The following is a 24,181-nucleotide window of genomic DNA, read 5'->3' as shown; positions in this document are numbered from 1 at the left end:
TTGGAGTAGACCATTAGACGTCTTGGAGTAGACCATTAGACGTCTTGGAGTAGACTATACGAAGTCTTGGAGTAGACCATTAGACGTCTTGGAGTAGACCATACGAAGTCTTGGAGTAGACCATTAGAAGTCTTGGAGTAGACCATACGAAGTCTTGGAGTAGACCATTAAAAGTCTTGGAGTAGACTATACGAAGTCTTGGAGTAGACCATTAAAAGTCTTGGAGTAGACCATACGAAGTCTTGGAGTAGACCATTAAAAGTCTTGGAGTAGACCATTAGAAGTCTTGGTCTGCAGTTCAACAGTACCGCACGCTGAAAGACGTCTGACACCTGGAGTAGCGTTAATGGTCGGGATCAGCTGATGCTTATTGAGATTACAACACTGTGGACTATCCACACGTGGCTTAGCAATAACTTTTCACACACATTCATCCATTATCTAAACACAATTCAACTTCAGTTCTAAAATACAACAAAACTGCTATGCAGGCTGGAAATGTTAGTTTATTGAGAAAGAACACATTAGCATCTTCAAAACAAATACATTCATTTCATACTAAGTAATCGGCCTCCAACCTCCCCTCACAGCCGTCCGTTTCCAGCCCTCACCCCTGCTTACAGAGAACATGCAGGGGTATGACATATCTCACATTACTTGAGTGAACGGTGATCAATATTACATGTTTAAAGTAACAGCAATCAGTCTCCTGCCAGCAGGATGCTGCAGGGAATTTGTAAAATTGACAGAAATCTGGTGGAAGTACAAGAGAGCAGGATATCCATTCCAACACACACACACACACACACACAGAGAGAGAGAGAGAGAGAGAGAGAGAGAGAGAGAGATTGATATAATAATATTTCCATAATGGACATATTGTACTATTGTACCTATCATATTGTAGGTACAACAGGGTGGGACAGTAAAGGGTAGTACGATACAGGGTTGAGACTAAAGAGTAGGACAGCAGAGAGTAGGACAATAAAGGGAAGGACAGTACAGGGTTGAGAGTAGGACAGTAGACGTTTAAAACAGAGAGTGATGCGAAGATTAGGACAGTAAAGAGTAGGACAGCAGAAGTTTAACAGCAGTGAGTGGGAAGATTAGGATAGTAAAGAGTAGGACAGAACTGACAGTAAAGAGAGGGACAGTAAAGAGTAAGACGATAAAGATTGAGATCGTAGATAAGTTTGAAATAGAGGACGCTCAGTAATGAGTGGGACAGTAAAGTCAGTAAATAATAAGACAGTACAGGGCTGACGGTAGAGAGGACAGTAAAGAGTGGGGCGGTGCAGGGATGACAGTAGAGTTGGACAGTAAACAGTAGGACATTACACGCTTAACAGCAGAGAGCGAGACAGTAAGAAGATGGAGAGCGACAGAACAGGGATCACAGGAAAGAGTGAAACAGTATAAGGTTAACAGTAGAGATTGGGAAGAGTAAGACAGTAAATTATTTGACAGTGCGGGACTTACAGACATAGTAGGCACAGTAGAGAGTGGGACAGTTCGAGGTTGACAATAAACAGCGGGACAGCAAACAGTAGGATAGTGCAAGGTGCAGTACAGACTTTTGACAGTAACGAATAAAAAAGTGGGACGATAAAGAGTAAGTCAGAGAAGAATGAGAGAGTAAAGAGAAGTAAAGAGTGGGACAGTACAGGGCTGAGAGTTAAGAGTAGAACAGTAAAGCGTGGGACAGTACAAGTTTGGCAATAGAAAGTGGGACAGTAAACAGTATGACTGTAAAGACTGTACGAAGGTGACAGCAGAAAGTGGGACCATAACGAGTAGAACACTGTAGGGTTGACAGTAGAGCGTAGGCCAGTAAAGAGTAAGACAACAAAGAGTGAGACAATAAATAATTTTATCATACAATGAATAGTGTTCTCGGCAGGATAAAAGTCAACGGATATTTTCGGTATCCGTTGGGGTCATATACAGATACCGATGCAAATTAGACAGGTCATATGTAAATTTTAGGGACAACTTTCACAGTGTAAACAAACATGGCGTCAAGGTTCGGTGATCGTGTCCGGATTGACGGCCGTGGTTACGGTACTGTCAGTCCTTTTGATCCCAGATAATTCGTGCCTGGTTATGACAGATGGAGTAGATTATGTAGAGAAGATAGAAATCCATAGTCTTGCGAAGATACCAAAGACAGTTTCCCGACCGACTGTGAGTGTTAGCGGGAGGACGGCATAGGTGCACAATGTGACGCGAACATTAAAGTCTGTTTGGTGTTCAAAGGGTAATTGAAATTGTCTAAATTCCACATTTTTGTTGTTGTTGTTGTTGTTATTTTTCAAACGTAAGCTAAGATTTGTTGACAGCAATGCGATCCTTAAGATGAAAGCTTACTGGGAACTGGATAACGTAACGCACCGAGCTTGTGACGTCACGTATTACTACGCACATATTTGTGACGTCATAGATATGTAGACACATCAGTTTCATGATCTGCGGCAAATGAAATCACTTTTTTTTTTAAATTATAAAGTAAGAATGACATTGTGTGATAAATAGGTCATCACGCCCGTGGGTTTGGGGATGGTTAATATCCTGCATTAGGAATAGACACTAGGTATTGCATGGCTTGAGCTCAGGCATTTGTTTTGGTGGAATACAAGTCTTGGTAGCAAGCCTGGTGCTGTTTGTTGTTGGAGTGGCAGGTGTTTCAATGTGGGCTAGAGCATGGGTATGGGGAACCGGACTGGATAGGTCAAGATAGCCAGACAGCTAACCGACCGAGCTACGTCCACGTCGCACATTGTGAAAATTTAGCTGGTCAGTCCTGTGACGTCATGGAAATGAATGGAAAGAGTCGAATAGGCTACGGACAATTACGAAACGGACAAAACGATAACTCGTTCCTGTTTGATTCCAATGGTACTTAATTTCACCGAAGTACTCATATATCGTATTGCTGTTTTTATTTTTGCGTATTTGTCATAACGAATTAAACATCCTCGATATATCTAAAAGGAGAAAATATATTTGTTATAGACATATTCTGAGGCTGTTGTTTATAACTGCATTTCCTCAAAATGTTGAAAGCTCACGTACAATCATCACAACGAGTCCCCAAGATCGTCCAAGTGGAACAGTGAGAGCTGTTACGTCAACTAACGCACGTTCGTGTATTTGAATCTCTCAATATTTTTATTAAAACCTTCACAATAGATAGCACAATTCCCTTAGCTACGTTCTTAATACTTTCAATATGACGATACCTATTTGTCATAATTTTTTAAGACATAACACAATGCCATAAATGATTTAAGTGGTCGGGATTAATTTTTTTTAAAAATCAAAGTACCGCATCCAGTACGTGCGTTCTGATTGGTTAGTCGTATTTTCGCATATAACAAGCATCGAGACAGGGACGATTCTTCTTGGGGTTTACGAAAAGAGGCGAGTGGTGACGAATGCTTGGGTCTCGTGCACACTCGTCTTATTACGTAATCTACAAGATACCATGTGTGGAATAAGCCGATATGGTTCGAAACGAAAAGGTTGTTGACGTCAGGCGTCGATTTCACGGTGCATTCATGAATGACGTGCTTGCATAAAATCATTGTGTGCTTTCGTGACAGAAAAGTGTCGTAAGGGAACACAGTAAGGGTAATGTGAATCGCGCTCAGGAATGAGTGAGACATGGGCATGTCTAGTGAAGGCACGAGACTGAGTTATTTTTCGAATACTTACTGAACATGATTATATAGATCTAGTGGTGAAAGTGGCTCGAGTGCAAGATCGAGGCCTATTTACATTTTGTGATTCTAAAACAATGTATCACGTGGTCACGTGTAAATCCCGCTGAGATACCAGGATATTCCGAAGAATCGCTGAAAAATTTCACAGCAGTAAGTTTGCCAATTTACGTCAAACACAGACTCAATCACGCGATTCTGTAAATTTATATGCAACGCGCGTTTATGTTTCTGTCAATCCCAGATGCACTTTACCGCTATATATATTTCCTGGTGTACAAGAATCACGAGAATGGAATTGGTCTATTTCCTCAGACATACACTCACGTTTTCCGAAACAAATATGCTGTACAGTGGAAGCTGTCAAAACCGGCATCTGTCGAATCCGGTAAGTTGTCAACTCCAGCATAAAATCTCAGTTTCCCCCGTGGTTTGTACATTTATCACCGGCTCTACAATCCAGCACGCTGTCTAAACCGCACGGTTTCTTCAGTCCTGGCGAGTGCCGGTTCAGACAGCGTCCACTGTATTTGTTTCCAAATTCGCCTCCTCTGTTCGAGAATGTGACCTTTGTAATTGGGCCAACCGCAAGTTCTACCCGGACTGCAGGGATAGGATGGGTACGAGTCACAATTGGATTTGTCAACGTAGTATTTATTCATTTAAATGCTAGATAAGGCAGCGACTGAAGGGATGGTGTAAATACAGTCCATGCAGGTAGCAAAAGCACCGAAAGTCCCCTCGACTTTGAGTATGGTGATCTACCTTCAGCTGATGGCGATGTATAGCCCATTTGTGTGTATTGTCTTCATTTGAAATCCAATTTTAGAGAGAGATGCTAGCTTTATTTGTTCATACTCAGATAGTCTGGTTGGTTTTACTGTCTTTCGTTGCCAGGTTTTCATAACTTATATATATTCATGGTAAATTCAAAACCTGCTTTAGTCACGATATGACTGAAATATTGCCGATGTGACTGTAGATTTTAACTCACTCACTCACTCACTCACGCACTCACAGTCTGCCTTTCTGTAACCTTTAAGAAGACTCGTCCTTCTCTCGATGCTTGTTATGTGCGAAAATACGACAAACCAATCAGTGAGTGAGCTTTTAGCAATATTCCAGCGATATCACGGCGGGGGACACCAGAAAATGGGCTTCACACATTGTGCCCATGTGGGGAATCGAACCCAGAGCGGCATGACGAGTGAACGCTTTATTCACTAGGCTACCCCACCGCCCCACAAACCAATCAGAACGCGCGTAATGGTTGCGTTGCTTTGATAAAAATAATCCAGCCTTCTTAAATGAAAAATACATATCGTCATTATGAATGTGCAAATACGTACTTAACTAAATTTTTGTGTCTAAAGTGAAGTTTTGGACAAGAATCATGCGACTGAGGGTGAGAGATTCGAATACGTGTGTATGAAGACAGAGCGGCCTTTTGTGTTGATTGTACATGCGCTTCAGACAGTTTGGGACATCTGATTATAAATCGCAAGGAGTTTCATAAACAGTTATGTTGTATCTGTATAACTAATCAACCGGGTCCTGATCTTTAACCCTGGGAATATATTTCACATCCTATTGTTTTATTTTGAGTCATATGCTCAGGTCGGGGTGTGCACGTACTTAGTTTGGGTATCAAATCCATTAATTTACTCAGTTGTATTTAATTTAAATATCTTTCACATTATGTTTAACCGACTTCTATCATCCCACGTATTCCCAGTTTGACAAGGACGATCAAATATCATTTGGACTAGTTTATGAGCAAGTAAAGCTATAGGTATGAGCAGTGCATTCCGAGCCTCGTTTTCGATTTTGAAAATGTGTGGAAAGAAAAGATCCCATTCAGATTATTAGGACAAATGAACACCAGAAGGTGACACAAGCATATTTAAATGAATGACCGTATAGAAAACAGAAGCCATGCTTATGAGGCACGGAGATTACAGATGATTTTGTCCTCCCTAACCAAAAAGCCATGTCCCAATATTTTGGAATACAATTGTTGTTTTCTTTCTTACGTAGGTTACAGAGAAATAAACATTTTGTCATTTTGTCTTTGTGTTTTTGCTTATTTGGTAACTTCAGTGGCATGAAATAACCAAACCCAAGGATATGTTGTTGATGTTTGTAACAAATACGACACTCAACAATATTCCAGCGATATGAGCGAGGTCCGTAAATAAGGGAGGCTGGGTCAGACGTCCTAGTGGTTGATATCACGAGCACTGTGCCATGTGGTTTGATTATGAAACTCGGTGAAACTACCAAATTCCCATTAGCCAATGCCTGGGAACGACATCCTCTTAGCGCTCGTACACCTTGGAACTACGTCGTAGACTATGTTGTCTACGTGGATTACTCCAATTACACCGTAATCAGTCGGTTTTTCTAACCGAGACCGATACATGGCTGAGTGGGTTAGACCGCTGACTTGGTGTGCTGACGATTAGGCGCCTGGCTTCGAAACCTGCAAAGGACTTCATCCAGAAAGTACTAGAATCTGTACTTCAATGAGAAAGTGTAACCCCAAATATAACAATGAGCAATTTTGACCATTTCTAAATGACACTTTTGACTGTAGTTGCGTCACTGGCAAAGAAAAAGCTGAATGAATTTAAAGAAAATTGAAAAAGATTACAAATAATATGAATTTATTGTGTTTTGAACATACCTGTTTTTATAATATTCTGAAACACGTGAGACTCTAACTGTATACTGTACATGACACTCATGGTTGTATGAAGCAATAGAAACGTACACTGTACATGACAGACATACTCGATGTGTCAACTGGCAGTAAACGTACAATGTACAAACCAATCGTCAAGTACAATGTAGACAACTGGAACTTGAGGTGTTCACTGCACACAGAAGACGATCACGTACACAGAAGACAATCATCGTGTCCATTGCACACATCAGTCATGCGAGGTGTACACTGTCACCAGGAGACGATCGTCTACATTGTACACAAAGACAATCATCGTGTCCACTGTACACAGCAGACAATCGTGCACACAATCGACGTGGTCACAGCAGACAGCCGACGTGTTCACTGTACACAGCAGATAATCATTGTGTTCACTATACACAACAATTGTGTACACTGTTCACAGCAGACAAGCGAGGTGTACATTGTACACAGCGGACAATCGTCTACACCGAAGACAATCGTTGTGTTCACTGCACACAGCAGACAAGCGACGTGTACATTGTACACAAAAGGCAATCGTGTATATCGTTCACGGAAGACGATCATTGTGTTCACTGTACACAGAAGACAATCATTGTGTTAACTGTACACAGAAGACAATCATCGTGTTCACTGTACACAGAAGACAATCATTGTGTTAACTGTACACAGAAGACAATCATCGTGTTCACTGTACACAGAAGACAATCATCGTGTTTACTGTACACAGAAGACAATCATTGTGTTCACTGTACACAGAAGACAATCATTGTGTTCACTGTACACAGAAGACAATCACTGTGTTCACTGTACAGAGCAGATAATCGTGTACACGGAAAGCAGCAGACAATCATCGTGTTCACTGTTCACAGCTGACAATCGTCTACACTGTACACAGAAGACACTCATTGTGTTCACTGTAGACAGAAGACAATCGTCTATACTGTACACAGACGGCACTCCTTGTGTTCACTGTACACAGCAGACAATTGTGTACACTGTACGCAGAGGTCACTTCGACGTGTTCACTGTAGACAGCAGACTATCGACGTTTTCACTGTACATAACAGACAATCGGCGAGTTCACTGTACACAGCCAACAATCGACGTGTTCACTGTAGACAGCAGTCAATCAACGTGTACGCTGTACACATGATACTGTACAAGCTGCATGAGTACAGTGTACTCATACAGTGCACGGTGTAATTAATTTTCATGAACTGTTCATCGTCTTTAACTGCATCTAATAGAGAGTGTACGTTCACTTTTCACAATGGCATACAGCACCTTACTTAAATTTGTTTGCAATTATCAGACTATTGTTCTAAACTCCTGTTAACATTAAATATCAGCCTGGTCAAAATCACGCCTTTAAATCCAATACGATACCTCTCATGCAGATCTGATACATAGATCAACTCTGGACGGAATATTACTGCCAGTCTCACTTTCAACAGCAATGTAATGGTGTGCAGTTATTCTTCTCATTCGGAACATCCCACGAGACTTCACCTAGAGAGGTGTCGTATCGGTGATGCGATTTTTATGAGACTGATTTACGGCACCTAATTGAGTTTTGTGTGGTCAATCACTTCACACGGTACGTAATGTATACGTGTCCGTGCAGTATATAAGTAATAACAATTGTTTTAGCGCCGCAGTGAACAATGTATGTCTGTCGTATGACGGCTTTTGGGGGTTGGGGTATAACATATGACAAGGTACTATAAATATTAAAATACACTCAATTCCTTCTTGTGAAAACGTACAACACTTCCTCGTCCACTGCAAACTGTTTAGTTGTATCTGTGTCTGTTCCTGCCTCTGTTCCTACTGGTGTCGCCTCCCAGTAGAGCTGTACGGATGTTTTCACATGTGGAATTATCTTTCTCCTGGTTCTTGGGAGGTTTGTTCTTGTTCTTGGTCTTGTTCTTTTTCTTGCTGGGTGGTGTGACGGCATACTGGGTCTCGATGTCGTCCCCCTGCTTCTTCTTCTGAACCACTGCTACGGGAACACATTCGTAGTGCCGGAAGTCCATTCTAGGGGAGATCTTCTTGACCTCGACTTTGTCCTCTTCCTTGACCTCGACCTCATTAATATCAGCCTCCATTTGCTCGATAAGATCACAGACTTCAACGTCCGCAGCATCAGCATCTTCTTCCGGAACCTCAACTACATATTCATATTCCTTCTTCTGGTTGATTAGATGTTTGTTCGGGACTCCCCTTCGTTTCACCTTGACCTTCTCGTACTGAATTACCCGTGTTCCCTTTTTACAGTGTTCGGGGGCTATTTGATCGTCCATTCTATACGCCGCGCGTTCAAAAGCACTTGGGGCTTCGTAAAGAAAACCCCCTGTGTCGTTATCGAGACAGGAGAGGTCGAAATGAGGTTCGATTGTAATGCCATCTTCAGGTTTGGCTAGAACTGCTTTGTGTCTGACTAAGGGTGTAAAGAAACAAAACTGTGGAGACAGGTCTGATGGATTACAGTTACAATATTCCTGCTCAAATCGACCGAGCTGACACTTCAGGATCTTACACTCGGAGAGAGTGGAGTAGGTTTCGAAGGTGTACGTATATTTGTCCTTGGTTCTGAAGTCTGATCGTGGTTTGAGGGTGAACTGAGCTCTTTTGGGTATATACTTTTGTTTAGTCTCTGCGTCCTGTGGTTGGATAGAAAAGTGTGCATTAGTTTCATCTGTATCGGATTCATTCATTGAGTCATCTATCGAATCATTCCTTTCAGTTGGTTCTTTGTTGAAGCTATTTCCCACAGTGAACTTAGGCTCTACCTTGGCCCATACATTTTTCTTAGGTTTTGCCTGAAATTTAAATCTGTTGTTCTCCTCTGCAAAGTCTTCTATCGGTGGCTTCCGTGGAGGAGCATTTGTATGCATCACATCCTTTGCCTCTGACGGAGGTACTCCCAGCATCTGATGGCACTGGTCGGGACTGCCACCGCAAGACATTTTACAAGAATACCTTAGAGGCTGATTTCCCTTCTTCGGAGTCGATGTACTTTCTTGACTAACCGATTTTCTGGCATTCTTTCCATAGACATCTTCCTCATCCCGATCATTCCATTCGCAGACATCATCGTCATCTGGAAGCGGAATATCTGCTTCTTTTTTCATATTTGGAAGGTGTCTTTTGTGACAATCGGGAGCATGTCGTAATAGTTCTAACATTTTCTTACCAGGACCAACAGGTGGCCCCCAGTCAGGATTTATGTCTTTCGACGGTCGATCAACGAACAACACTGGTTGCGGAACGTACTTACTGTCAGTGTTGACTGGCAATTGATCGGAGGTTTCCGTTGATTCTGACGTTGTTAGACTCAAATCCGTGTCACTGGCAATGAAGCTTATAGGGGAAGAACTACTATTATCGCCCAGATATTCATCGGGCCCTTGTTGGTAGGCCTCCTGATCCACAAGTGGGAATTCGCTGACATCGAAGTTAACATATAACGAAACGTTTACATCATCAGGCTCAAGTTTATCTGCATTTTCCAGGCCGTCGTTGAAAGATGCGGGTAGTTGCGCACACTGAACCGTACAATTTCCATGTTCATTTTCAAAGTTCACATCCACGTCGCGAGAAGACGACGCTGTTTCTGTGTCCACACATGACGACTGAGATTCACATGCGTTGACATCATCCTCACATTCATAATCATCTTCCCTTACCCGTAATCCAAAGATTCTTCGAAAAAAATGTGACAACATTTTCAGATAATGGCGGACTTCTTCGTATAACAAATCAAAACAACGCCGAATCCTCGCAGAATCTGTGACTGTATCCATAATCGAAGACAACTTGTTTAGATTATGGCACTCTGTTGTTTTTGGCAGAGTTTTGTCCTCATCGACATAAACACATGTCCGTTTGTCTAGACACATGACGTCACACTATTGTTATGAAACTGTGACGTCATATTTAACGACGGCTCCAGCAATCGGTATTTTCCGTGAGCATTATGATTACGTCATTTAGAACAGACAAACATTCGTACTTGTGAAAAGATGTGGTATTGTGTTAAATACAGGTTCATAATAATTCACAGATCTGTGAAGTATTGCGTTCGCACTGACTCGGCGACTGAGTGTCTGGAGAGCACACAGCGATGACTCAGCGTGGAACTCTGGGTAGGTGAGTGTATGGAGCCTACCGTAAGCGAACAGCTTTGCTGGTTTAGTCGCGTTGCAAGGTATTCCTGATGTCACTGAACTGTGGTTCAGAAGGTGTCTTCAAATATAAGAAAAGCGAGCTGGGTTTCTTCTTTATGTGAAAATCTCAAGCATCAAAATTTCACCGAGTTTCTTAAACACATTTTCTACGACACCGAGAACGACCACTGACCCCAAAAATGAACTGCATCATGTGGCCCGAATTACCACTCATGGAATGGTCCACTTCAGTCACAACTGAGTGGGTTTAGTTTTACGCCGCACTCAGTGAATAATCGAGTCTGGACCAGACAATCCAACATCATCTACGGAATTGGGATATGATGACATGTGTCAACCACGTCAGCGAGCCTGACCACTTCATCCCGTTAGTCGCCTCTTACGACAAGCATTGGTTACTGAAAACCGATCTAAACATAGACGGGGCTCTTGGGTCACGACAAAGGTTCCCCTGATTCAATGTTCTTACAGAAGCATGTTGGACATACCGTTCAAATTCTCTCCCATCATTATCAAGTGATTCAAGCGAAGCTTTCGTGTCGTTCTTATCGGGTTTTTAAGAGCACACGAATTAACCGCAAACTTAGCATCCGCATACTCAAAGAGCTTCCAACTCAAAGAGAGAGAAAAGCTTGAGATGCTTGCTTCTCTGAAGACTTCTGAAGACAATGCATAATTCCAATATTTCATTCTCATAAACGTCACCGAAAACAAAGCATTCAGACCAATTTGGGCGTGAGATTTATCATCTTTGTCCCGAGCGCATGACATGAGTAATAAAACTCGCAGAGATAGAATTTCTTTCTAAGAGTGCCTTAGGGCACCACATATTTTACATGTCCCTTTAAGAAATCAAATGTGCCCACGTTTTTCAGAATAAACGACTGTAGCAATGATGGTGATAATTTTAAATTTATTATTAGTAAACAAATGTTACTTGTTTTCTGTTATGACGGATATGTCTTTTGTTTAAGATGTCTTTCTTAGGCTCATTTGTTCTGCTTTTCCAACTCCCTCAATAGCGAATAATTTTGTGACAGGTTCACTTGGTCAATATATCTAACATACACAATGTCCACTTTTAATAAGTGAACTATCAGTACTCCAATCACTCTATACGGAAAACCAACCAGATTTCTTTACATCATCCATCATTATTCCAATGAATGAGTGAGTCTAGGTTTGCGCCGCACAGCAATATTCCAGCTATGTGTCGGCGATCTGTAAATAATCGTGTCTGGACCGGACTACCCAGTGATCAACAACATGAGCATCGATCTGCGCAGCTGGGAACCGATGACGTGTCATTCAAGTCAGCGAGCCTGACCACCCGATCCCGTTAGTCTCCTCTTACGACAAGCATAGTCGCATTTCATGGCAAGCATGGGTTGCTGAGGGCCTATTCTACCCTGGACCTTCAAGCCTCCATTATTCCAATGATTTCCTGGGAGAATAAGCCAATAAGTGTTTTTGCTTGTCTTTGGGGATTAGATGGCTAAACATGGACAAAATGTGAGTTGTGTCTCTAACGAATTAGGCGTGCCGTAAGGACACGCACCGAGAACATTTTTCCTGTGCCATTTCAATATTTACCGTATGACATTCTAATATATGGGATATTTCGAACCTTTCAGGGGAAGTCTCATGTCATATGCGTGCTATTTGGCAGGCATAGTGTTTACGTTGCATTTTGATTAAATTGGTACCTGGACATGTAGATCAATGCTGCATTGAATTGTTTTCATGTGTATATGGGAAGTGTGTGATCTTGCAAGAGAAAAGCTCGTTTGCCGATTGTTGGTCACCCCAAAAATGCCACATGCATCAACATTCCAGCTGATGTCATCCGGCTCACAATCAAGTCTGGTCCAGACAATCCAGTGATTGACGTCATGACGAACGGTTCACGCACCCAGTACGACAGCATGCGATCAGAAAGCCAGTCAACGCAGGCGGGTACAACATCAGAACACAATTTAAAGAATCACAAATGATCTTTAAATTCATACATCTTTATTTGACACAATAATTACTCACATACAGGACGTGCGTATGTGAGTGTACATGTACAAAATTTGATCTGTACCATACAATAAAAGTTTAAAAAATCAAAACAAAAAAAGACTAAAATCTCCTAGCTAGTCCCAGGATACCTCATAACCTCACTGGTATTAAATAGTAAAAATTGGTTATAACACAAGACACGCGTCTTCAACCCCATGGCATGTCCAGCATATGGTAGTTACATAGATAGGTAGATAGCTGCATATGTACAAGGAAAGACGTACTCAGTTTCAGTGCCTATTTCATAAGTTCATTCCAGTCCTGTGACGCAAAAAGTCCATCTGTGAATGCAGACACTAAACAATCGCAGACCCTCCTGCTGGGTTGAGAAGTCATCAATGTAGATGTCTTTGTCACTAACTTCAGTCGGAATACCTGTATATACACGTAATATATCTCCATATAGAGGACACAAAACGATCCCAGACCCTGCAAACGAGCTTTCAGTAGTAATCAATTTCATCGTCTATATTACTCGTTCATTTCAGTGTGGTTAAATACAGTATACATCTTGCTGTGGCCACTGAAGGATGGTAGACCTTGCAGAATAGCTCTCAAAAATAATCAATTTAATTTTTGTTACTTTTTCATTTCAGTGGGGTGGTTTAGCTGTATAATCTCCCTGCAATTGACACTAAACACAAACCCTGTAGAAGAGCTCTCTGAAATAATCAATTTCATTGTCTTAGTTACTTGTTCATTTCTGTCTGGTTAAATGCTGTTGATCTCTTGCAGTGGACACAAAACGATTGGAGACCCTGTTGAGGAGCTCTCGGAAATAATCAATTTCATGGTCTTTGGACTTCACTGGTTCATTTCAGTCTGGTTGAATGGCTGAACATAGCCTCCCAGCAGAGTACCAAAACGATCACAGACCCTGATGAAGAGCTCTCAGAAATAGTCAATTTCATCGTCTTTGTCAGTTCATGTCAGTCTGGTAGAGTACATTAGTTGATACCTGATACCTCCCTGCAGTGAACAGTAAATAATCACTCTCTGCAGAAGTGCTGTCACAAGTAATTAAATTCATTCCATGTTCCATAATATCATTTCAGTCATCAGATGTACACCAAGCATATATTAATGAAAGATTTTGTAAACATGTTGATTTCAAGGAGTGACATGACATATATCAAGGGAAGCTGAAATAAGAATGAACACTGATGAAGCCATGGCAAGTCTTAGTCCAGTAATGAAGAATGTAGTTACAGAGGGACAAGGCTCCTGCATAAGATTCATGTGAATCATTTATACAGTACATGAGTGCTGTGATTTCATGGATATGTCACAATTCACATGGACACAAAATTACAATGTCTGCCTGTAAATAGTGAAACCGATAATGGAACGAATTTCTATTTTTGGGTTATGACAAATAACTTCATTCAATTCAATTGCTGTCCCAAATACCTTTCTTTCTTAAATATCTTGCACATAACAAGGAAATGTTTTGGTCTTTTGGTCCTGAAATAAATGAAATACTGTGAGAAAAGGGTGTTTTCACAAAGGTAATGACAACCTGTGATCAAATACTTCTATTATTTCTTATTTGGCCATGAAGTGATGTTTCTCATCATTGAAAAGGGATTTGAAAACACTGAAGATATCACATAATCAGTAAAATAGTTAAAGAGTTTTACTTTATAATTACCCTGAGAATGTCAAGGATATCCTGATTAGGTTTTCATTGCTTACCAGAACTGAGGTCGGAAACAAAATTTCAGGTGACTTTTGGAAAAATAAGGGACTGACTGAATTTAATGCAAGCTTTAGACACAAAGGGAAGATTTCACACTTGTAAACATGTGGATTTAATCATTGTATATTGGTGTGACAAACAGTCATCTTATGATCCTAAGAATCTGGAGGGAACTTTTTTCATGATCTTATATCAATCTATTTGTGCTACAACATGGACAATATAATATAATTTATTGTTGTAGATCACTGAACATGTGTTAGTAAACTCAGCTACATTGATGCAGCAAAACAGCTGATGTTCACTGACTGGAAAGATTGGTACACCGAGTACCGGCTACTTTTTCATGGCAGCACATGGGGTTTAGCTGACTGGACAACACACCCACAGCGGTACACACAACACACAACACTGACTGTAATGTCAAAAAACATACCAAGACAAAGTGCAAAGTACCATCAATTCGATGTCTGCTGTGTCATCCTACAACTAAACACAAGAATCTGTATTAAATTCTTCAGCTCCATGCACTGTCGTCTTGCTGTACTGTAAATAATGAGAAGGAAAGCCGGTAGATACTGACAGAGGTGATAGATGCCGCCAGGTTTGGTAGATGTCCACCAAGAGAGCTAGATGTCACTCTGGAAAACTAACAGCTAGTAGACATCGACCAAGAAAGCTCATAGAATAAATGAAGCATAGCTTTCGCTCCCTATAGCAATATCACGGTGTGAGACACCAGAAATGAGGTTTGCACAGTGTTCCAAAAAATCTGATGAGAACAGAGCAAGTTGATAGATGTCACTCAGGAGCTCATGCAGCAGAACTGTCTTGACAGTCTGAGATAATGCCCATACACACAAGAAGTTTTAACACAACGAATCATGGAATCATCATTGCTACCTCTAACAACGTACAGAGTAAGAGAAACACATCTGGCAGTGAGGCAGTCCAGCCCAATGATGCTGTACAACAGATTCTACACAAAAGTATCTACTTTAACATTCAATAACACGCTATCACATTTCATTGCTTTTCATCTTCTGCCTCTTCAGGACAGACGGCTGGATTTAGCACCAATTTCGATCTACACTATTTTGTTCCAAAAGTATTTCATCTGTTGAAGTGTATCAAACACAGAACATGTACTTTTTCTGTTTCTATGAAACAAATAATGCAACAACTCTCACAAAAAAGTTAAATACAGAAAGTATGTGAAAATGGAAGAATCTAATGAAATCTGCCTGAGCTCTTGTACCAGAGAAATCCTCGTTACTGCTAGTCCCTGTCCATAAGACTACAGACTTGTAGCATGTGTAGATTTTCCAATGTTATACAATATGCCTGTCATAAAAACTTATTTCCTGAGTATACTGCCTCGGCTACAGCTTATATAATACTCCATCGTTTTAAACTCACCAACAGTTTCGGATTTCTTGACCACTTATTACTGACCTGTTTTTCTTTTTAATTAATAAATTTGTAATTTTTTATTACAAAAAATATCCTTGATTAATCAGTTTTCACAAATGGCACTATGTTAGAGTGCATGAGTTGGCTTCACATCACTTTTAGCAATATTCCAGCAATATCACAGCAGGGGGCACACCAGAAATGGGTTTCACACATTGTACACAAGTGGGAAATCAAACCCAGGTCATGGCGTGACAAGCGAATGCTTTAACCACTAGACCAACCCACTGCCCCTTCTACGTTCAGAATAATCACAAAAATATGTGTGTCCATTAACAAAGCTGTAACCACTGGCCATATTGACAAGCACCTGCTGTGACTGGGGTCTGTTGTACAGCATGGGAAGGAGGTAAATGCAGCCATCTGGTTTTATACAATGTCACAATAAAACAGTCACAGAAAAATGCTTCAAAAACTTTGGTAAAACAAAATCCTAAAAACCATTCATCTGGTGACTACAGTGAAGAAAATGCCATTCAAGAACAATAAACCTTCTTTCAGTGGGATATACTAGATACAGGACCAAATAAAAATATGTCAATTCTACCTAGCACTGAGGAAATAACAGGTTCATCAAGACGGAGAGTTTGGTGATTTTACTCTGAACAACATTTCAGTTCTATGATAGTCTGACAACTTGATATGGGAGAACATTTTGAATCCTGCATTTCAGTGATGAAGTTTTATAAATGAGTGAGTATGGTTGTACACCACTTTTAACAATATTCCAGCAATAACATGGCACAGGACTCCAGAAATGGACATCTGACATTGCACCCATACAGGCAATCAAACCCGGGTGTTCGGCGGGATGATCGAACATTTTAAAGGGGCACTAATGCGGAGCAATTTCCGTGGACTGGTGTAAACTTTTGTTATTGTTTTTCTCCCGTGAGTACCCGGATGATATCCCAGAATTCGTGACTGGTTCGTGACCTCTGCTGCGCGGTCCGTAGACGCAACTGATAGTTTAATTATAGACAGATCAACTGAGGTGAAGTCATTTTTTACTTCATTACAAATGTTTTATGTAAACAAATGAAACACTTTGAAGGTTAATCATCTGCCAGTGGTAGAAATGGTAAAAAACTATCAGGACGGAAAAATAACGAAGCCAATGTACGTCTCTATATTTTGTCTCATAACCCTAATTAGTTTATTGTCATATTTGTATGATTCTGAAAATTAATAAAAGAACACACGATCTGCTTATACTCATAGTAAATTTCTAACACAACAGCAACATTTATACATTGTATAGATTGCCAATGTGGATCCTATTTCACACACATACGCGATCTAGTGTCTGTTTTCTGTCATACAGATTCTGCTGAATGCTACAACGAATAAATTAAAACAAAATGCAAATAATGAATGTAAAACAGACCAATTTTATAGCAACAATGTCAGGCTACTACCTTGTTCAGGAGTGTATCCATCAATATCCACGTAAAAGAAATCGTATTCCATTCATCTGCAGCTGGTAAATAATCCTGCTCTGTGTCGCGTGTCTTACAACTGTCTCATTTGCGAAAAAGTAACACATCGTTTCACGTCTTTCGTTGGTGAAAACCAGATAAAACTCTCATTGGTCTCCCAAGATAGCACACCTGGCAACTAATTGTATGATGTCCACTATTCTAAGTAATTTAGTTAACCAATATTGAGCAATCAATCAACGCAAGGGTGGTTAATTCTTTGAAGGGAGGATGTTGTTTTTGCACTCACACTTTACGACAGGGGGTTGTCATCTACACACTCTGCCTTTTGACAAATTCACTAGAAGATAAAAGTAATTAATCAATCAGTGTGTTATCGGTTAATCCTTTGATCGATGTTTGCTTTTGTAACTCAGCTGATAAAACCTCTTGCATCACCTACATGCACATATTACATAACATACAATACATTTGCCATTAAAGACCTTAATTTATAATGTTGAGTATTTACTCCAGACAGGAGAAGTGCCAAATGGGAACCTTTGATGAGTAACCAAAGTGGTGTTACTACTAATTATACCTGTTAAAAAATCATTAATTGACCATCCAGGGAATGATGACAAATAACACGTGTATTTACACCATCAAGCGCGAGTTACAGCAAGGAAGATGTAATCTCTGTGTCGCATGCAGCCTGAAAACACTTATGGGCCGAAACTGTTTTGAGGATACCAACGGAATTTCGTTACATAAGGAATACACACTGGCATTTGCTGTGTACTTTGATAAATAGGTGAAATAAGGGCTTTTTTACGTGAGAAAATTTTCAGATTTCTCTACCAAAGGCAAAGTCATCGTTTTTTGTTTACGAATTCAAATAAATCAATTGTGTGTTTTTATTATCATAAATAAGATACCATTGTAGCTACCATAGCTACCAAAATTTACGTATGATATTTGCTATCACAGCTCAACCAACACTCAAAACCACCTAAATATAAAGCTTTGCAATCTTCCGTACTGAAACAAATGGCTTGCTACGTGCCTGTAGACATCATATTTTCATGTATCGTGATTAAATATCGAGGTTAAAAACGAAGAAATAGGATCAAATTGGATCAGTAACTATACCATCCAAGCATCCGAAAAGAACTACACTGCTGGAATATTTGGTTACGATTGGACAAGGAATACCATGGATATTTTTTAACAAATGGCATATGATAGGCATCCGGCTTCCTGACTGTTTAGGTGAAAAAATTCTGCTGATATGGACAGGAGCCCAGTTCCTTTGTCCGTCACGGTCGAAGGAGCGGGCGCTGACCAAATTGCGGTTTGGTTTCGTAATTAGACCGTTGGCGAGAAACATTATTCGCTCCGCATCAGTGCCCCTTTAACCACTAGGCTACTCCACCACCCCTCACGTTTTGTGACAGCCAGTCAATAATCCTGTCGGGACTAGACAATCCTGTGACTAATATGAACAGCAACCCAGGCTGTTTCAGTACACTGACTCACAACTAACAGTCACATCACCATATGCTGATCCTCTTTTGTTGCTTTTTCCGACAATTGCGAAGAACGTATTCTAACCCAGAATCCACAAGAAGCAATACACACAAAAGTCTCCTCTTGTTCTGATTAGCATGGGCTGGAGAGAACCTATACTCCCCAATAATCCAAAATGAGCCCTATACATGCAGCCCTACACAGGAAGCCATATACACTGACACTATAATGTCACTGCTCCATAAAATTAAAATATTTGTATTTGGTCCATCATAAAAACTCGCTTATAAGTTACTACAACAGTCCTCCAAATTCTACTTAATAAAGTGAGGCTATGTTATTTCCTGGGGTCCATGGTTACGACTTTGTCATGATCTTTAGGTACTGCAATGCATTGTGGGCAGCATTAGCGTGAGCTTCGTCTAGTGTGGGTCCCGAGCCGTGACAGACAGCTACTGGCATTGTGGACAGCTGGACAAGACACTGGTGTAGACCTGCATGGAGACAAAACAACAAAACATAACATCATGCAGCAGAAAGGGTTGTCCTATCTATATTATTTTTATTATGTGACATTTATATAGCAGACATATCCACGCCATTCATAACTACTTGTGACCTACAAGAAAACTTGTACCACTCTCGTACGCCATTATTGCCATGAATCGTGGCAAAGCAATCAAATTGCGCATAGTAAAACGCATTTCCGAACATGACAATGGCAGAACCTTTGAACTTTGAAACTTCGCTAAACTATACCAAGCACAAATTAAACAAAAACATTGAGCTAAAGGATTAACAACTTTCAACAGTGAAACATATTTGCAATGGTAATGACCATATTGCTGCTTTGCCCATGGGATGTAGGATATTCTTAGAGCCTTGTTTGGAAATTTAGAGTTCTCTTTCTTTGATAAAGGTATTAGACTGTTCTCATCACCATGCCCGTTTGGGCTTAGACAACACCCAGGCATAAACATGACCACAAGTGCGGTACGAGACGCCATCCAGCTTGACGGAATGAATCCATGCAACTAGTGCTTGCTCAAGGCACTGTATTTGTTTCCCTCGATCATTGGATGTCAGTATCATCAATCTCAACTCCTTGGACAGTATACAACTCTTGCTGCCACTAGGCACACAGAGTTCATTGTGGCTCTCTCATCCTAACAAGGCACCCATTCTCAAAACTGGGACATGTAGTAACAGTACTTTGTCCAAGTTCACTGCACACTGCTGTACCCACAACTAGGTGTTTGAACATATTAATGTGGCCACCCTCTGGTCATATTTCCAATGCATTTGTGGGTTTTACGTGCACAAGGTTGTGTACTGTACACTACGGGTTGTGACAACACTGAAACAGTCTGCACACAAAGGATCAGTAGCCTGACAGCTCGCCAACCATGCCCACTTACATCTTTATGTCCTTGGGGTCGGTGGTTTGGTAGTTGAGTAAATGAGTTTAATTAAAACATACCACACTGAGCAAGATAGTGACCAACATCATGAGTATTAATCCCTTGGAACCAGCAACAGGTCTACCATCAACTTCTACAACCATGGATTGAGAAGGAGCAAAACATTCAAATAACTCAAAAAACTTGCATAACAAAGGGACAAAAATTAGCATTATACACTTAATACATTATACACTAATACTTTGTGGATTATCTTGTTTGTTTGTTTGTTGATTTAAGCTGCACACAGCAATGTTTCATCCCTTTGGTCGCTGTCTGTAAATAATCAAATCCGGATGAGGCAATCTAGTGATCAACAGCATGAGCGTCAATCTATGTAAGTCCAGAACATGAGAACTTACCTGATACACTAATCTCTTTTATATCAAAATACTGGACTTCAAAGCGCTGGACCTCAGCAATCTCTTGTAGCATCTGACAGAAGTTAGTGGAAGGTGCATTGAGAGATTTACCCTGAAGCAGAGATGGGAGTGTGGAATGTAGTCATTGATTCTAAATTTTTCACTTCGATGTATCAACTCAAAAATCGACTCGCAGCACCTTTAATGACTCAACTGTCCATGACTGGACAACATATTGTAGTTGCCTCCTGCGACAAGCATGGGTTACTGAAAACCAATTCTAATCCGGGCCTTCATGGGTACCACAGTAATGTAATAACCTGGTTGACATCATAGCATCATACAATATATTCCTCAGGGAGCTGAATATGAAACACATTGTCATCATAAGTGACATTGTAATACAACAGCACTATTCTAAAATCCACCTCAGATCTAACAGCCTCATTTGAATTCCCCATCAATAGGAGCATACCTGCAGATCTTTGATTTGTTTGCCCCCTGATTTCATTATTTTCTCATAGAACTTCTGTATCTCCATCGCCTGTTGTGGTGTGGTGACAGGCAGCTTCTTCTTGCCCTCCTTCAGGGCTGTGTAGGATGACTTCGGTTCAAAGGTCTGATGAGAAGAAAAGAGTCTCAAATTCACATCATCAAGTACAATGGTTACTGCACATGTGGTAATACTGTGTGTATGTGTTACAATGGACATGTTTTACTACAAACAAGCGTTACTATGGGCAAATGTTACTGCATACATGTGTTACAATGGATATGTGTTACTACAAACAAGTGTTACTATGGACATATGTTACTGCATACATGTGTTACAATGGATATGTGTTACTACAAACAAGTGTTACTATGGACATATGTTACTGCATACATGTGTTACAATGGATATGTGTTACTACAAACAAGTGTTACTATGGGCATATGTTACTGCATACATGTGTTACAATGGATATGTGTTACTACAAACAAGTGTTACTATGGGCATATGTTACTGCATACATGTGTTACAATGGACATGTGTTACTACAAACAAGTGTTACTATGGGCATATGTTACTGCATACATGTGTTACAATGGATATGTGTTACTACAAACAAGTGTTACTATGGGCAAATGTTACTGCATACATGTGTTACAATGGATATGTGTTACTACAAACAAGTGTTACTATGGACATATGTTACTGCATACATGTGTTACAATGGATATGTGTTACTACAAACACGTGTTACTATGGACATATGTTACTGCATACATGTGTTACAATGGACATGTGTTACTACAAACAAGTGTTACTATGGGCATATGTTACTGCATACATGTGTTACAATGGATATGTGTTACTACAAACAAGTGTTACTATGGGCATATGTTACTGCATACATGTGTTACAATGGATATGTGTTACTACAAACAAGTGTTACTATGGACATATGTTACTGCATACATGTGTTACAATGGATATGTGTTACTACAAACACGTGTTACTATGGACATATGTTACTGCATACATGTGTTACAATGGATATGTGTTACTACAAACAAGTGTTACTATGGGCATATGTTACTGCATACATGTGTTACAATGGACATGTGTTACTACAAACAAGTGTTACTATGGACATATGTTACTGCATACATGTGTTACAATGGATATGTGTTTCTACAAACAAGTGTTACTATGGGCATATGTTACTGCATACATGTGTTACAATGGACATGTGTTACTACAAACACGTGTTACTATGGACATATGTTACTGCATACATGTGTTACAATGGATATGTGTTTCTACAAACAAGTGTTACTATGGGCATATGTTACTGCATACATGTGTTACAATGGATATGTGTTACTACAAACACGTGTTACTATGGACATATGTTACTGCATACATGTGTTACAATGGATATGTGTTTCTACAAACAAGTGTTACTATGGGCATATGTTACTGCATACATGTGTTACAATGGACATGTGTTACTACAAACACGTGTTACTATGGACATATGTTACTGCATACATGTGTTACAATGGATATGTGTTTCTACAAACAAGTGTTACTATGGGCATATGTTACTGCATACATGTGTTACAATGGATATGTGTTTCTACAAACAAGTGTTACTATGGGCATATGTTACTGCATACATGTGTTACAATGGATATGTGTTACTACAAACAAGTGTTACTATGGGCATATGTTACTGCATACATGTGTTACAATGGATATGTGTTACTACAAACAAGTGTTACTGTGGGCATATGTTACTGCATACATGTGTTACAATGGACATGTGTTACTACAAACAAGTGTTACTATGGACATATGTTACTGCATACATGTGTTACAATGGATATGTGTTACTACAAACACATGTTACTATGGACATATGTTACTGCATACATGTGTTACGATGATATGTGTTACTACAAACAAGTGTTACTATGGACATATGTTACTGCATACATGTGTTACTATGAACATTTTACTATGGACATGTGTTACTATGAACATGTTACTATGGACATGTGTTCCCATGAACATGGGTTACTGCATACACTTAATGTTCACATGAACACTGAATCAAATGGAGAATCTAATTCTAAGTGTTCCTGTGCACACAGTACTGCATCAATTGTCCACGTACCAGCGGTATTTCATCCTCCTCCTCCGAGTCCTCGATGGTTGTGGGTTGATCCCCATCTGTGGTGAGGGTCTTGATATGCTGCATCATTGCCTGTGCTGCATTGCGCTTGGCTGTTTTCTTTGATCTTCCCGTACCTGCACACAGGCAATGGAAATTTCTTCAGTCCTTAAAGTTTCTGCTGATAGGGGACAATGATCTTCAAGTGATCAGTCATAAAAAATTGTTGTAGTTATTAACCGCTTGAAATCAATACACAGCATTTCTGTCATTGTAAAAAAAAGTGAGTGAGTATGGGTTTAGCAATATCATGATATGGAACACCTGAAATAGGCTTCACATGTTGTGCCCTGTGTGTTTTCACGTGATGGGTCAATGCTTTAACCTTTCTGCATATGGTGGGACAATATGAAACAAACCTGATAACATAACAGAACAGAGAATAGGTTCTGGTAATTTCTGTCACACTCTCTCATGTTACTGTCTCTATTCAGTACAACAACAAAAATGTTCGCAACGTAATCTTTTGTCTTTGCTAAGACAGAATCGCTGCCACTATGGTTACAAGACAACAGCAACTAATTACCTCTTTCCTGGAATTTTCCAAGCTTGACAAGACAGACAAACTCGCGAGCATGGGGAGGTCCCTGCTCGCTAGTGAACTCATAAACCGGTGGTTTGATCAGTTTCTTCTGTGTGAACTCCTGAAGTTCCCCGATTGGATTCCCAGGACCAAGGTCCTCTCCAGAGTCAGAGACACTAACAAACACAACATCCAGCCAAATTAACAATGGAGTAGAGACCAAATGGAAATCAACATCAAGTTCACTCCAACTGTGAGCGACTTTAGGTTTGGGCTGCTTTTAGCAATATTCCAGCAATTTCACAGCAGG

General features: G+C 40.2%; 1 protein-coding gene across 1 annotated transcript in view; it reads right to left on the bottom strand.

The window, feature by feature from the left end:
- The window catches only part of LOC137256533 (RISC-loading complex subunit tarbp2-like), a 582,560-nt gene that overhangs the window by 554,455 nt on the left and 3,924 nt on the right, over positions 1-24,181 (bottom strand). The window contains exons 4-8 of the mRNA XM_067794389.1: positions 23,875-24,047; positions 23,292-23,425; positions 21,101-21,244; positions 20,626-20,737; positions 19,028-19,297 (exon numbers count right to left, since the gene is read on the bottom strand). Coding sequence (XP_067650490.1) covers positions 19,161-19,297; positions 20,626-20,737; positions 21,101-21,244; positions 23,292-23,425; positions 23,875-24,047 — 700 coding nt within the window. The 3' untranslated portion in view covers positions 19,028-19,160. The remainder of the gene's footprint in view (positions 1-19,027; positions 19,298-20,625; positions 20,738-21,100; positions 21,245-23,291; positions 23,426-23,874; positions 24,048-24,181) is intronic.

This window comes from Haliotis asinina, chromosome 11 (assembly GCF_037392515.1).
Source record: "Haliotis asinina isolate JCU_RB_2024 chromosome 11, JCU_Hal_asi_v2, whole genome shotgun sequence".
NCBI classification, from domain to species: domain Eukaryota; kingdom Metazoa; phylum Mollusca; class Gastropoda; order Lepetellida; family Haliotidae; genus Haliotis; species Haliotis asinina.
The sequence above is the reverse complement of the archived record's forward strand: the minus strand, read 5'-3'. Positions and strand labels throughout refer to the sequence as shown.